The sequence below is a fragment of the Parasteatoda tepidariorum genome, chromosome 8, assembly GCF_043381705.1.
Source record: "Parasteatoda tepidariorum isolate YZ-2023 chromosome 8, CAS_Ptep_4.0, whole genome shotgun sequence".
Classification (NCBI taxonomy): domain Eukaryota; kingdom Metazoa; phylum Arthropoda; class Arachnida; order Araneae; family Theridiidae; genus Parasteatoda; species Parasteatoda tepidariorum.
Window position 1 is genome coordinate 30,194,306 of NC_092211.1, and position 17,299 is coordinate 30,211,604.

The following is a 17,299-nucleotide window of genomic DNA, read 5'->3' on the forward strand; positions in this document are numbered from 1 at the left end:
TAATTTTTTTTGTGCCTATGAAAGAGGAAAATATAAACTTGAAGAAGATTCTTCGATTATTTATTTTAAATATAAAATTTTGTCTTACAGAACATATTTTCAGGATTAATAACTTTTTGAAAAATGTGTGTTTTAAAGTTAATAAAACATGATATCAACGGTTATAAAAAAATTAAATGTAATTTGAATTAAAATATGATAAAACGTGCTTTCTAACTTAACATTAAAAAAAAATTGGAATTTTCAGCAAATTTAATTTTTGTGCTTTGTACATTTATGCTAAGCGTCAGCTTTTTAATAATAGTGATAAAAAGCTGAAATATACTAAAATATAAATCACTAAAATATATTAATAGTGATAAAAAGTGAAAAAATATTGAGAAAGAAAAAGTTTCAAAGTGATATCAGAAAATTATAAGAAAGAAAATCAACTATAAATATATTTTGAAAAGGGAATATATATAAATATATGGTAATAGTAGGTTGTTAATTCAAAACCTTTTTTTTTTAAATTCTTTCAACTGGGGCAATAAATAACTCACATGTTTAGATAAATAATGCTTATGTTTTTGTAATATTAAAGAATAGTAACAAAAATTATTAGTTTAAATTTTTTATGCTAAAAAGAAGTAGAAAAATAGTTTTTAATAACTATTTATTGCTGATTCATATCACTTTATAACTTACATTAGTTACATTAAAGTTATATTTATTTAATTTATGTCAGCCTCTTAAATTATGAAATTTACTCAATTTTATTCAAAAGTTAGATAAGGAAATATTTAAATTTTTTTTAAAAATTAAAGTGAATATGTCTGGTTACCAACTTTAAAATTACAAATGTTTCTTCGACTGTAACACCAACAAATAAATCATGACTAAATAAATATTTAACTGTTATAAAGTATAATACTTATTGAAAAAGTAGTTTAGGTAATATTCCGAGAGTTATTTCAGTATTTCAGGAAGATTTTTGAACTGTTGAAATTGATTACTCTAATAATGCAAGATATTTTGTGTGTTTCTAGAATGTTATTTTTTGATATAATTATTATGACATTTATAATTGTTATAATTTAATATGTATATTGAGTTAATAAGCAATACAAATAAAATTTAATAGTAAAACTAACTTATAAATGTAATTTAATTGTAATTAATAAAAAATTGAAATTAATAAATATTTAATATAAATATTAAAATATAAGCAATCAATTCAAGTATTAAATATCGATATGAAATATAAATGCGAAATATAAATGTGAAATATGAAATATAAATATGAAATATAACTATGAAAAATAAATATTATGCATAAATATTGCATAAAAATAATAAAATGTAAATTAATGCAGCAATATAAAATATAAGGGATTATTTATGTAAAAAGACAAGTTGAAAGAAATTATTCAATAATAGCCTTATTAATCATTGTAGTCAAAATTTTATTTTTAAGAATTGTAAGCGTTTAAACTCTCATATTAGCGCCAAACTAGATATCAAATTAGCTCACTAATTCAATTATACATATCAAATTAGACTAATCAAATTAGCTGTAATTTTCCTTTCTTAAATGTTTCTTAAAATTTAGAATAAATATTGGGATTTGAATGCATCAAATATTATTTGTTTTAACACATTTTTCAATTTATTAGAAAACAATATTAGAAAACTCTTCGTGGACGAAAATAGAATTATTTCCTTCTAAGAAGGCGTATTCAAGTATTCATATACAAAGAATGAAATATTAGAGAGTATTTTTTTTACTAATATTCTAAAAATGTGATACTTCGGACTTTTGTTAGAAGTATATTTCCATTTTCCATTCAAATGTACTAAAAAAACAGCATTATATGTCTATGATCTTTATTATGTTTATGTACACAAGCAAGTATTATGAATTTTTATGTTTTATAAAAGAAATACGGCTAATTCGTTATTTAGAAATCTCAACCCATAGTTTAAACCAGTTAGTTATTCATTTTATAGCATTGTTGTATTATTTATTCTTAATGCTTTAGGGAGAAAATAAGGGGAAATTCTCGAACACACTTTGGAAATATTTGGAATATATTCATAGTTCAAATTAATTATTTTTGTAATTTATAGCATCATGTATTTATAGCATTATTACATTATTTTTTATGTTAAATAAAACAAGTATGATCAGTTTTTTATTTGAAATTTAAATATTTCGATTGTATTCATAGTTTTAACCAAATGATTAAGTATTTCATACGACATACAAAAGTGTTCTATACTAGTATAGAATTATGAAAATGTTTAACTTTTAAGGATATTTCCATGTAACATGATTAGAAATTCTCCAAAATTATGTGATTTTTATTAGGGGGACCAGAAAGTAATGTCGTTTCGGTGCTTTAAATATCCATTGGTTATAAAAAACAATTCATTTTTTAAAACCCGGCATTGAAAGGTTGTTGCTAACGAGGGTGAATACATTATTGATTAAAGAATAAAATCTTGATAACAAAGGTCAAATGCGCCGAAACGACATTACTTTCCGGTACCCCTAATATAGAGGTAGCCGAAACAAAAAGTGGACAAGTGGAAGCGACCGATAGCAGTTTCATAATAGCGAACTGTAAGGAAAAGCAAAAATAATCGACCATAGACTGCGCATAAAACAGTTTACATGAGAGCATTTGAAGCGAATGTAAAGTCGAGTTAAGAAGGATACTTCCAGAATAGAATACGAAAGAGTATAATGAATAGTGGTATAAGGTGATTCAACTATTTTTTTACCCGTGTCAGACAAAGTTCTTGAAAGATGTCTCGAGTTGTAATTCTCCTCTTATTTTTAATAATTTCATCATCAACAGCAGTGAATTTATGGAAAATCAAAGCAATTTCTTGCACCGAGTCTTAGAAGCATCGATTTTTATACACGCCCTCCACGAAAACTTGACCATTTTTTTCCAGTTGATTGTCCTAGATAGTGTTTGCCATAAACAGCAAACGACGAGGAATGTCCTCATTTCCATCACCTTCAATCATTAAAAATTGGTACTATTGCGCATAGTTCTGTTCTAAACACAGTTATCTCAGCATAGTTTTTCATTCATTTTAAATTCTCTCATGTGAACTGGTTAATCTGTCATACTCTAACCACGTTGCACATCCTTTACCTTAATATATAATAGTGTCACCATTGTATTTCTAAAGAAGTCTCTCTTGTTCACTTATCATTTGGGCATCTATTGTTTACCCTTTGATGAAATTAAAATGAAAAGCTTTATAATTGATAGTATAAGATATCTATGCATACATTATAATTCTAAAAATATTATTTACAGTCTTTTTAGTTGTTCGTATTTCTTCACACAAAGGTTTTAATTGAAATTAATAAGTTACTTTTCATGAAATGAATTTTGAAAATTTGATTATTTTTGTAAAATAAAATTTACTAATAAGGTGTTAAGTATAATTCAATAATATAAAGAATTTTTAGAAGCAATGATGAAAGAAATCAAGAAAACATGAATAAATAAATACAATGGATTTTTTAAAATATATTTAAAATCACATAATGCTTTGTTATTAGCGTAACTAATCTGTTTAAAAACTGTGTTAACGTGAAATAATTCACTAAAGTAATTAACTAACGTAATATCTCAACGAACTACTTAATAAGACTTAAAAACATCAGTTATATATAAATTAAATATGGCTCATAAATATGGGAGTGTTATCGCTATGCTGGAAGGAGCAATACATAGTTCAAAGTAATGAATAAAAAAAATAATTTAAAAGCATATAGCTGTTTCAATACTATAAACAAGCGTAACATTTAGAGTCAAAACTCAGAATTCCAAAGAGAGACAAAGTTTTGCGCAGAGAAATGGATTCGGCTACGTTGTGCCTAGCTTAAATGGTTAAAAAAGGGTTGAAATATAAAACAGTGTCATGAACTAAGATTTTTTTAAAGCGTTAAAGGTATAAAGACGGAATATAGCACCGGGTCGTAGAACTCGTGTTTTCACGAAAAGAACAAACTTTCTGATAGCACTGAAGCAGCTGCATGCCCAATTATTTTTTATTTACGATCATTATGCTATATTCAGAAGCGTATCCCAATTTATTTAAATTTTTTGCTGTCACAGAAATTCATTCAATCATTTTTCTTTAGCCAAACTAATTTTGACGCAAGAAATGCATTTGGCTATAAACAGTCAACGATTAACCAGAAAAAAAATCAGGTCTTTTACGCCAAAACTAAAACTCCAAGAGTGGTAACGCAATGACGCTAGCTGGTTTAATTGATGTTGAGAATTTAGAAATTTTACTAGTCAGAATTGGAATATAGGCGAGTCATAATTTGTGTTTCCAATTCCAAAAAAATAAACTAGAAAACTAATTTATTCAAATTCACTTTGTAACTTAATTCTTTAATTTTCGTCTATCACTGGTCTAGTGGTTACTGTACTGGACTACAGGGCTAGTGGTTGTGGGCTCGAATCCCACCATAGGCATGGATGTAACTTTCTCTCTCTGTTCTATGTCCTTTCTTCTGTGTGACTATAACCCGCCCTATAAACGGGTTTGTGGTTTTAGGACGTGGCATAGCCACAGATGCCCACTGGGTAACTATAAGAGAGTAGTAATTATGGCATTTAAATAGATCCTATCCAATGAGAAACAGAACCGAGTGCCCTCCATTGAAAAAAAAACATTTCTTTGATTATTATACAAGTTTTGATCGTTGGACGTGGCATAGTCGCAGGTGCCCACTGGGTAACGATAAGAGAGTAGTAATTCTGGCATTTAAATAGACCCAATCCAATGAGAAATAGACCCGGGTGCCCTCCATTGAAAAAAAAAACATTTCCTTGATTATTATGCAAGTTTTGATCGTAGAACGTGACGTAGCCACAGGTGCCCACTGGGTAACGATAAGAGAGTGGTAATTCTGGCATTTAAATAGATCCAATCCAATGAGAAATAGACCCGAGTGCCCTCCATGAAAAAAAAAACATTTCTTTGATTATTATGCAAGTTTTGATCACTTTCTTTTCTAAAACGTATTTATTTATTTTTTTCAGGTTGATTTGCAGCTGGTGAATCAGATTTTTATAAAACTTCGTATCTTTGTATTGATGAATTTGTTGAGGTATAGAACAGTTGGTAGTGGTAGGTGATTTTTAGCTTCGTATGCTGACGCGATCAGCAGAAAAAACTGTCTGTGCTACCAGAAGAAGGTGGTGGGTTGGAAACCCACGAATTATTGTTTCGGACGCCGTCCTTTCTCCAGTTCAAGCTGGTGCGACTACAGGACACCCGGGGGATGGACTCGCCCGAGAAGCTGAACGGCTTTCTCACCACCAATAATGGCAAGTCATTAGAATTCCTTTTATCAAATGTAACCAGTCATTATTTATATGAGAAAATTATAATTTTTTCGATTTTTAAGACTTTCTAAGAGCAAAACTTTGTTACTATCTATTTATAAAACCTCATCATTATGAATGCAAAACAATAGTGTCACGTGTGACGCACCTTTTCCCTATGCGCTAAACCTTACCCATTTTGTAACCTTGACCTTGTCCAGTTTGAATTAGCCCAGTCAAATTTAGCCCAGTTTGACATAAATTGTTTTGCATTACTTATTTTAAAACGCATTATCATATGTTTTTATATTCTGTTGAAAAGCAACCATTATAAACTGTAGAAACAATAGAAAAAAAAAAGCTGTTATAACAGAAGTTTCACAATTTTGCACATAACTTACCTTAAAATGATAACAAATGACTGAGATTGTAAACAATTATTCTAAATAAATTTTTACTGGTAGTTTATCCTTCCCTCTTTGTAAATGCTTTTATTCTCCATTTATTGGGATTATTATACATCTATGGAGGCAATGATCTAATAAAAATGTAGCTGCTACTTTTTTAAACTTTTAATAATTAACATACAAGTTTCAATGACTTCTTGTACATCAAAAGATTGTTATAACGACAATTCGCAAAAGCAGAAGGATTAGTCTACATAGAAAGCTTGTCGTTATAAGAAAATATACAAATTTATTGTTGAAATGTAAATACCTTTAATATCTTCCACATACTATGCTTCAAATAACAGTAAAAACTTAAAAAAGTTTTACGTTTACTGTTTTCTAAGCTTCAACTAATAGTGGAACTTGAAAAAGTTTTATAGTTAAGACTAAAAACAAATGGCTAGAGAGCAAAAAGTTTTTCAAGTTGCAATAAAAAAAATTAATGGAGTTTAAAAATTGAGTCTTAAAGTCCTTGATAACGCGATAACATTGATTGAAATAGGAGACTGATTGATGTGGGGTAAACAAAAGAATATTTTGAAGTGTGAAGCAAGATTCGTTAAAATAGCAGAATAATTTTTCTTCTACAGAAAATAACTACTCCGGGGGTCTCATACGCATGTTTATCTTAAAAATGTTAGGGGCTAAGATTGTAAGTAGGAAATTTAGTGAAATTGCATTCATTTTTCCCTTTTCCATATTGATACCAGAATTTAAATAATATGCTCTAGTCAGCTCTTTTTTTTTACATAAACTACGAAAAACATATTTTAATAAAAAAGAATGCTGCAATATCGAGAGACTAATAATTTATAACTACATGTAAACATGCAATTTTTGTATACTTAAAACTAGCGCTTGAGAGTGACTTGAAAACTCGTCGTACTAGCAGATTTAGTTCGTTATATCGAGATTATTATGTATTAAGTAAGAATACCTTCCATTATATTTAGAGCACTTGGTTATAATTTTAAACTATCACTATTTTTTGCAGTTACAGTTTGGTTTCTTCATTAGCAAGTTTTTTATTGAATAAAAATTAATCTTATACCTTATAAAAATGTTAATTATTAACTTTTTAATTTTTTAAACATTTAGTTTAAAGATTTAAAAAGTACACACTTATAAATAATTAAATATATATTAGTACATACTTATAAATAATTATCGTTGCTTTTCCATCATAACGACTCAGGTAAATTTGGTTATTTTATTCATTTTTCAAGTTTTTTCAATAGAAATTACCAAAAATAAAAAAAAATTACAAAAAAAAGTTGAGTTCACATGCACCCAATGAGTTTTTGGCAACTTTACCACTTGCGTCGGCGAAATTGAAAAGTACCCAATTATACTATGCTATATTATTTTCAGTTATAAAAATTTCAAAAATACAAAAAACTTCTAATTCTAACACAAAATCTCTAATTTTAAAATTCACAGCAATGCTTCTCATATGAAAATTTTGAAGCAACCGCAGCCATTTTTTATGTTCTTTTTTTTCTTCAAATTTCTTTAAAACCCCAATTAACATTATAAAGTTCATGCTACTGTTCATCAGAAAAGTATCATGAAAAAAGTAACGCATGAATAGTGTGCTTATTGAAAGCATTTTAGATCGTTGTTAATAATTAAAATTTTTTTACTGTTTTACATCCTGAAATAAATAAAAAAACATCGAAGTATAACGTGATAGACATATTGAAAGGATACAAAAACGTTATAAAAATTCGACAAATCACTATTGGAGAAGGCAGGAGCGAAATCATAAAAATCAGTTTGATTCTCGACTTGAAGATGTCTCTAATAACCTCCTTTCCCTTCCTCGTTTTTATTAGCTAATGAAACAGGTTTTGGTGGATTCTGTCTGTTTCAAATTATTAATATTATTACTAATTTTTTCTCCCTGAAATATTAATTATTACTCTCTCAAATTTGTATACTTAGGACTTTTTTCTAATTAAGATTTTGAAAATATATTAAAGAAAAAAAATTTCAGTGATTTCAGAACAACTTGTACATACAATTAAGTGCATAAAGAAACAAAAATATGAGTAGAAATGTTTTGCTTGGTTTTTACCTAAAAATCAAATTATTTATCAATTTTCACAAGTATTTGGAATATTTGTCCTAATACAGCTGTTGTGAACAATATTAGCGTTATTTTGCTCATTTAAATTTCAAACTTAATAGAAAAAATTAAACTTTCAAAAGAGAGATTTTTTAAGATCCAATCAATTATCCAATCATGTAACATTCTTTCATTTCATTATAAAAAAAGACTAAAATAAAGATTATAACAAGCTGATTTCTATTGTTAGATTTTATTTTCTCTCTATATTAAAAGATTGCAAGGGCGTCAACCCCTGTTTTGAAATTCCACCCCTGTTATTAAAAATTACACAGGTGTGTATAAAATATGGAAATAATGTGATGAGATAAAAAAACAAACAAACTAGAATTCGATTATTAGTTCTAGAATTAACTAATAATTTTTACTAAAAATAAACATGCTGTCCGATCTACTGCCCGCTAAATTGCAACGACAGAGTTGAAATTTGACGCGCAGTTAAAACGTTTTTGAATCATAAACTTCGAGGTTTTATTTATTTCGTTTTTTCTTTTTTTAAAAATTCCAATTTGTTAGATAGTTATTGCATTTTATTTCTTCTTTAATAATCAGTTATCCGTTATTAAGGAAAAAATTATGTCTCATTTTGTAAACTCGAGTTTGACTTGATGTCAAAAGTAACGAAATTTGAAAAAAAGTAAAAAATTAGAGATATATTAGATGTTTAAATATATATATCCTTATATTTTTAAAAATTTCGATATAAATGCTAAGACTAAAAATAAAAATTGTAAATAAAGGAAATAAAAATTGTATGTATAAAGGAAATAAAAATGTATAAAGAAAATAAAAATTGTTTGCAATGATATATAAAATCTTGATTCCGATGACATAGACGATAGATGATATAAGCTTATCGTTATATATTGTTAAAAAGTAAAATTGCTTCTCAATTTTTTCTTCTCATTGTGTCGTACAGTCGGTATTCCTAAATTAATTTAATTTAATGCTATGTTGATTATTTATCAAATCTGGGTATCCTTTAATTTCGATATCATTAACATATTAAAAAAATGTGCATCGTTAAAAATATAACAATTACATATTTATAAATAAAATTATCTTTTTTATCAACTGTTATTATTTTTTATTGATGAATGAGCAGCAACCACGAGGGTTGGTGAGCGGAGCGAACATGAGGCGAAACCTCCTAGTTCAGGAAAAAATATATATATACTATAGCCACCTACGGGAGGAAGTAGCTTTTTAATGAAAATGTTAACAGCTGAAAAGGTATGGACCAAAACCAAACAACCTTGTCCTTGACCTTTGGAATAGGACTATCCATTTGAAGAACTCCTTTTCGAATGAACCGGTCGATTAACGGGACTCTCACCCCATCGTTTTCCCGACTTCGAGGGGAAGTTTCGCGGGAAAAGCGCACTACACTTGTTGGAGATTTTGACGGGAGAAGAAAGAGATTTGCCGCGGCCTCCTATGCGTTAACATTCCCGATAGATTGTAGTTCATTTCCCGGGCTTGTATTCTTTTTTTAAAAAAAGGGTTTTCTTTTTAATTATATCGCACTTTTATGAATCATTTAAACTACATGTAGTCATGGGTCTGTAATCCTTTAATTTTTTTCGCTTGTTTTGATTGGTTTGTGTTTGTTTTGAATTTTCATTTATGACTCGACTTCTAATATGAATTAAATTCGAAAATTATGGTTTTATATCTTTTATTTATTTCATGTTTTTATAAAATGTAAATTTCGTGTAAAATTGGGTTTGTTGTAATTTGACTTTTTTTCGCATTTTTGATCGGTTAACGGTTATTTTGGAAACTCTAAGCCCTTGCTTGTTACAAATGAAATTTTAAAGTAAAATTAAACGAATTGAAATCAGCAAAAAATTTATTTCTTTTAATTTTAAATTGAGGATATTTTAAAATTCTGCTCTGAAGTTTTTATGTTGTCATATTTATAAATGTGTCATCATTAAAAAAAAAGCATTCCAACTATTTCATTTCAAACAATACTTTTATTCTTTGTTTCTTTTAAATTTATTATGGGAAAAATAACTTTCTTTAGTTTTTTTGTTTAGTTGAACTCACAGTTTTACTTTTAATTATATCGCACTTTTATGAAACATTTAAACTACATGTAATCATGGGTCTGTAATCCTTTAAATATTTTCGTTTGTTTTGATTGGTTAGCGTTTGTTTTGAAAATCTATTCAGGACTCGACTTCTAATATGAAATAAGCTCGAAAATTATGGTTTTATATCTTTTATTTATTTCATGTTTTTATAAAATATAAATTTCGTGAAAAGTTGGGTTTGTTAGAATTTTAATTTTCGTATTTTTGATCGGTTAACGGCTATTTTGGAAACTCTAAGCCTTTGCTTGTTACAAATGAAACCTTAAAGTAAAATTAAACGAATTGAAATCTACAAAAAATTTAATTATTTTAATTTTAAATTGAAGATATTTTAAAAATCTGCTCTGAAGTTTTTATGTTGTTATATTTATAAATGTGTCACCATAAAAAAAAACCAATCTCTTTTATTTTCAAACAATACTTTTAGTCTTAATTTTTTCTTTTAAATTTATTTTGGGAAAAATTACTTTCTTTAGTTTTTTTGTTTAGTTCAACTCACTAAAAAAAGTTTTACTTTTAATTATATCGCACTTTTATGAATCATTTAAACTACATGTAATCATGGGTCTGTAATCCTTTAAATATTTTCGTTTGTTTTGATTGGTTAGTGTTTGTTTTGAAAATTCATCCAAGACTCGATTTCTAATATGAATTAAACTAAAATTATGGTTTTATATCTTTTATTTATTTCATGTTTTTTTAAAATGTAAATTTCGCGTAAAATTGGGTTTGCTATAATTTGACTTTTTTCGTATTTTTAATCGGTTAATGGTTATTTTGGAAGCTCTAAGCCTTTACTAGTTACAAATGAAGCTTGAAATTAAAATTGAACGAGTTGAAATCAACATAAATTTTAAATTGAAGATATTTTAAAAATCTGCTCTGAAGTTTTTATGTTGTTATATTTATAAATTTGTCACCATTTTAAAAAAGCAAACTTTTTTATTTTCAAACAACACTTTTATTCTTTATTTGTTTCCTTAAAACTTATTTTGAGAAAAATAACTTTCTTTAGTTTTTTTGTTTAGTTCAACTCACTAAAAAATAGTTTTACTTTTAATTATATCGCACTTTTATGAATCATTTAAACTACATGTAATCATGGGTTTGTAATCCTTAACTTTTTTTTGTTTGTTTTGATTGATTAGTGTTTGTTTGGAAAATTCATCTAAGACTCGACTCCGATATGAATTAAACTCGAAAATTGGGGTTTTATATCTTTTATTTATTTCATGTTTTTGTAAAATGTAAATTTCATGTAGAATTGGGTTTGTTATAATTTGACTTTTTTTCCGTATTTTTGATCGGTTAACTGTTATTTTGGAAACTCTAAGCTTTTGCTTGTTACAAATGAAACTTTAAAGTAAATTTAAACGAATTGAAATCAACGAAAAATTTATTTCTTTTAATTTTAAATTGAAGATATTTTAAAAATCTGCCATGAAGTTTTTATGTTGTTATATTTATGAATGTGTCATCATTAAAAAAAAGCATTCCAACTCTTTTACTTGCAAACAATACTTTTATTCTTCATTGTTTCTTTTAAATTTATTTTGGGAAAAATGACTTTTAGTTTTTTAATTTATTTCAACTCTAAAGAATATTTTTTTTCTTTTTATTGTTTCATTTTATTTTTAAAAAAAGTGGCTTTTTTTGGCTCAGAAATTATTTTAAACATCTTTTTTTTTATTTATTTTCTCATTTAATATAAGCGAGTAGTTTTATCATATTAATAGTTTTATTTTTATAGTTATACCTTCATCTACCCATTTGGTGTGTATTAATTTTATGATAGTTTTAAACTTTTATATTTTGCATATTGTTAATGAATTAGCAAGTTTCACTTAAACATTTATTTCATTAATTATGTTAAAATAATTTTCAAAAGTTTAGAAATTAATAAATTTTTTCACCCTTACGCCTTATTTTATTCTTTAATAAGGTATTGCGCAGCTTTACTATTTTAAAAATATTTAAAAGTAAGAGAATTTAAATGAGGAAACAATTTTATAAATAATGCGTGTATGAAGTATTTCGAAGTTTTAACTTTTACTTTTCAACAAAAAATGTAGAGCATGCAACTTCTTCTTGAAGCATAAGTTTATTTGAAATATTAGCTTACAAACTATCTATAGCTTTATTTCTAATTTCATCAAATTTCAACAACTAATATAAAGCATGAACATCTCTTCTAATATCATAAATTAATTTGCAGGGTTAATTTTGTAAGTTGCGTAAAGCTTTATTTAAAATATCAACATTTACTTTTAACAAACTTCAACAAAAATACATTTCTCGGAAATTTTTTTAGAACACAAATAAATTTCCAGCGTTAACTGTAAAAGTTTGATTCTAATTTCAACATATAATTCCAATTACAATAACATATATAGAGCATAAAAACTCTTCTTGGAGCATAAAATAATTTACATTGTTAAATTGTAATCCGTAAAGTTTTAATTCTGAATTTCATCATTATTTTTATAGAAAATGCTTTTGCAGAATTTGTTTTCAAATACAATAACATTTGAGAAAAGCTTTAAAAAATACCCATATTGATCAATAGATTGTAAAAATTAAATTTAAAATGGATCATGATATCATGATGTAAGAAAGTATTATTATTGAAATAATACATGATATTATATAAAATGTATACAGGATTTTAAAATTGAACAATTGTTTTAACCTGAAACAATTTATGTTTTGCAAATATTTTTCTAAAACAAACACATTCTAGTTAAAATCCTAAATTTTACGAGTATGACATTAATTTTACAGTGCTCCAATTTTTTTCAAAAACATTATGCTAATTTATAAGCCAGTTTTAATATGTATGATGAAAATATGATGGGTAATTCGTAAAAAAAAGTACCAGAAAAATTTTAAGAATCATAATGTGCATAAAAAAAATTTAATAACGTAGATATGTATTAATATAATTAAAAATGTTTCCAGAGAACTTATTTATCAAAATTAATTCATTAATTTCAGTTTACTTATTTATTTTGTTTACCTGTTTTAAATTAAGTATGAATAGAGTTTTATGCATGACAATAATTTTCACTTGCAGATAAAAGGTTTCAAAAAAATCATCTGAATTTAAAAATGGCAAATTTTGAATTGATAAAAGTAGGGGGAGTTTAAAGATCATAAGTGTTAATTCAAATCAGTATTCTTCTTCTAGTAAAAACAAAAAAAAAGTGACAAGAAACAATAAAATTGGTGAACGATGTTTCTTTACCTGATGTTCGAAACTAAATATTGTTAAACCCGGCACTTTTGTAATATTGTTTTATAAGGATTTATTGCCGTGCAGAATATAGTTAGATAAAAGAGTGATTGTCATCATACCACATATAAATGCACCGGTGTCAAAAAATATTATTGTTTGATGTAGTTAGATTTATTGATGTACTAGATATTGGTGTAGCGAGAGATTACTGTGATAATATTTAATTATTACATAATATTATTGTTAATAAAATTCTTTAAAGGATTGCAGTATGAAAAACAGAAAAAAAATCGTAAGATTTTGAAAATAGATTACACGTGATTTTGTGTCATTTTACGAAACATAAAGGATGATATAGAACCTAAGAACAGAAGAAAAAATGTTTCTTCTAAGCCAATACAATTGAAGAAGTTATAATTTTCTCAAAATTATGCATGTTAAAATATTATTATTTCTTTTAAACTAAAAATTAGACGAGACTATTTTTTCCTCAAAATTAAGCAAGATAAGAAACCATTATTTCCCTTAAACCAAACAAGAGATGAGACAATTGTTTCTCGAAATTGTAAAAGAGAGGGTTCTTTTCTGCAGTTTGATTTAAAAGTCAGGAACCCATTATTTCCTTTAAACTAAACAATAGAAGAGACCACTTTTTTCATACTCAAGTAATAGCAGAACACATTATTTTCTCTGAATCAAACAAATATGCGAGACAATTTTTTCCCTCTAAATCAAATGATTGTTTGATCCAAGAAGCTGCTTTTAGCTTTGATATTATCTTTATTCAAAACAATAATATAAAGTATCTCTTGAATGTCAAAGTTGTCCCGCTTTACAATGTGCTCAAAACAAAATTTTTTTTTTGTTTTTTTTTTTGCGTATACAAATATTAAAAAATTCATTTCTAGTGAACAATATTAAATATTAATCCTATTCACCATCTATCCCAAAAAACAAACAAACGCTACCGGAAGTCTTGAGATCCTCTTCTGATGTCGCAACATTAAAGTGACTATTTCTTTTTTTGACGCTGCGTATTTGTTTGTACATGCTCGGAATACTTAGTTTTTCTTAATTTAATATTTGGGACGTGATTTTGTGAAAAAATCTGTTCTTCATATTTTAAAATATCATATAAGATATATAAAAAAAGTACTTTGGGAAATTATCCTAAATTGATTTGCAATTACATGATAGTTAAGATGTGGATGTACGCAATTTGCACCAGCAGAAATTCTTATACGGGAATCTTATACCGGAAGTTGAAACAACCTCTACAACTACTGCCCCCTACCGTGGAAAACATGTAACGCGGTAGAGAATAAGGCGAATAAAACAACGTTTAAACTTCTGCGTGGTAATATTTTTTTTTTCATTAAACAAAATCTTGGAAAGTATTTTGATTTCTGCCTTAAGTTAACTTTATATTTCGCTCAAATAAACATTGAAAATTTTTTTTCCTTATTTTTGTCCAACCACAAAAGTGTACAATAAACAAATCTACTGATTCATAGTTTACTTTGTGAAAACTCTTGATTCTATGCATGCTCTTAGGTCAGAAACCTCCCACATCACAAACAGTTCCCACGCGCTATGAGGTGCTACTTATGATTGTCCAAGTAGTCAGAACCGGGGCTAAAAGAGGGCACAGCGGGAAGTCCGTTATATTTCGCACTTCAACACCTTCAAAGTTGCAGTTAACAAACAAATGGGAACAAAATTTGGAAAAATGGGAAACAACCGGGAGCTTTTTGAAGTATCTAAGACGCGTTGACGCGTTTAATACGCGGCCTCCACCGACAAATTCAAATACAATGATCTATTCAATGAAAAACTCAATACAACTGAGTTTCCACGCTTATCATAATAGCTGAATCATTTTACCGAAATAAAATGATGTAATTTTGTGTTCGATACAGTGGAATAAAGTTGCTTTATTTTTTTCAAGAGGACTGTTTTTTTTTTTTGATGATTTATATGATAAAAGTTAGATTATGAATAAAAATTAGTTTGAAAGGAACGATAAGAAGTTTTCGAAAAAAAATTTCTATTAAAACGTGAAGAGTAAAAGAACTTAATTCAATAAGCATTTTGGGCTAAAATATTTTTAAATTTATCAAATTTATATATGACATCGGATGTATGGTATATGATATATGAAATATTTATATACGGTATATGAAATATCAAATTGTGCATATGATATCAACATTAATAATCTTTTAACCGACATATTTAACTGTTATCGGATTTAACTTTTAATCTGATGTATATAACTTTATTCCGATATAAAAGTTATGTTTTATGTCAGAAAAAAATTAAATTAGGAATTCCCTCTCTGATTAAGAAAAGTTTATAAATGCATAAATTGTGAAAACACTCAATACAATAAACATATGGTATTCATAGTTTAACTTATAAGTCTGATAAAAGTTAACTTATTCGTAATTTTAGGTCTGGTAAAAATTAACTTATTCGTAATTTAACTTTTATGTCTGTTAAAAATTAATTAATTAATAAAGTTTCTTAAGAGGGAAAAAGTTTTCCACAAATTCAATCGTACTTATTGATGTTCTTGAATCTCATAAATAGTTCGTATTTAAAAGATTTTAAAATATCTATCATTGTCGGACGTTATTTTGTTTTGCTGCGTTTTCTCTGACGAAAAGTAATGTTTTAAAATTTTATTAATCTATATTAATTTCTTTAGAAATGATAAAAAATTTATTTTTTATTTATTTTAGTGCTTTTCTTTATAAATAAGAATCTATTCCATATTTAAATAGATTAAATAAAAATTTATTAATTTTTCAATTTTGAAAATATTATATTTTTTATTTTATGCCATCATTAAGATTAAACAGAAAAAAATAATATTATATATTACCAAATACTTATCGCTTGGATATTGAATGTCATTCAATTTTTACTTTAGTTAGAAAATACTTTAAGTAAATTTTTCTTAAATACATTTTTTTAAAAGTAAACTTAATGAATGTTTAAAATTAACTATTAAATTTTGATTAAATAAGAATCACGTAATTATGTTTATAGATAATTTATACCTCATTTTAATCTCTTATAATTTAAATTTATTTCTTAGCTGAAGTTTTCCATTTTTAGTATAATTCAGTCACTAAATATTCATCTGAATCAGGTTTTCATCGAGAGTGTACGATAGGGATTTTACTTAACCATTCAGAGACTTGAAAATTTTCTAATAAATATCATAAGTTCTTTTTCAATAGATTAATTTTTTAAATTCCGTTTACATTACAATGAAAATTTTTTTTATTTACATTTTGAGTTATAGTAAAAACAAATTTGATTTTATAAAATGAAATTAGGTTTAAATACCTTAAAGTTCGGATTTATTCAAGAATAGAAAATTAAATGCATTTTTTATTTAGGAGTCTTGTATCTTTCGTAGAATGTTGTTTCAAAACAAAACACTCCAGCTAAAATAGGATAAAAATAACCAATATTTTTTTCCTTTATAGGTTTGAAAAAAAAATATAACAAATAGAATATTGTTTTGAATAAAAACAATTTTTTGATTTATCTCTGAATTAAACGTTTTATTTTAAATTAGAATGATAAGTAATTTTCTTTCTATAAATGACATATTATTCCTAAATATTTTAAAATTTTAAATTCATTAATAAATTTAATGTCTCTTTCGTTTACAATAAAGCAATTTTTTTTTGTAATTTTGTTAAATATACAAGTTCAGCTAAGACTGAAAAATAGAATGAACAGATGAAATGCACCTATACTTAACAATATATCAATGTTCAAAGAGTAACAAAATTGAATAATAATAATTTATATGAGAAAATCAATTTCGGCCAATTTTTAAAAAAATAATTATCTTATTTCGTTTATATATGTTATAAAATATTCAAATATGCAGGGTCCGCGCTAAGCATTTGCCACCTCCCCAAATGAGATAAAGTCGGTAACTCAGGGGGAAAATTTTTTTTATTTTGGCGAAGTATTGCCAAATAGTTTTCGTTCTACCGAAAAGAAATATATATATA

The 17,299-nt window shown here is 26.2% G+C and overlaps 1 protein-coding gene and 1 long non-coding RNA gene across 3 annotated transcripts in view; one reads left to right on the forward strand and one right to left on the reverse strand.

Moving 5' to 3' along the window:
* LOC139426348 (uncharacterized) overlaps nt 1-17,299 on the reverse strand; it is a 186,892-nt gene that overhangs the window by 29,667 nt on the left and 139,926 nt on the right. The window lies entirely within an intron of this gene.
* The window catches only part of LOC107442768 (LIM homeobox transcription factor 1-beta), a 116,077-nt gene that overhangs the window by 4,400 nt on the left and 94,378 nt on the right, over nt 1-17,299 (forward strand). For both annotated transcript variants that reach the window (XM_043039028.2, XM_043039029.2), the window contains exon 2: nt 5,064-5,351. In XM_043039028.2, coding sequence (XP_042894962.2) covers nt 5,306-5,351 — 46 coding nt within the window. In that variant the 5' untranslated portion in view covers nt 5,064-5,305. The remainder of the gene's footprint in view (nt 1-5,063; nt 5,352-17,299) is intronic.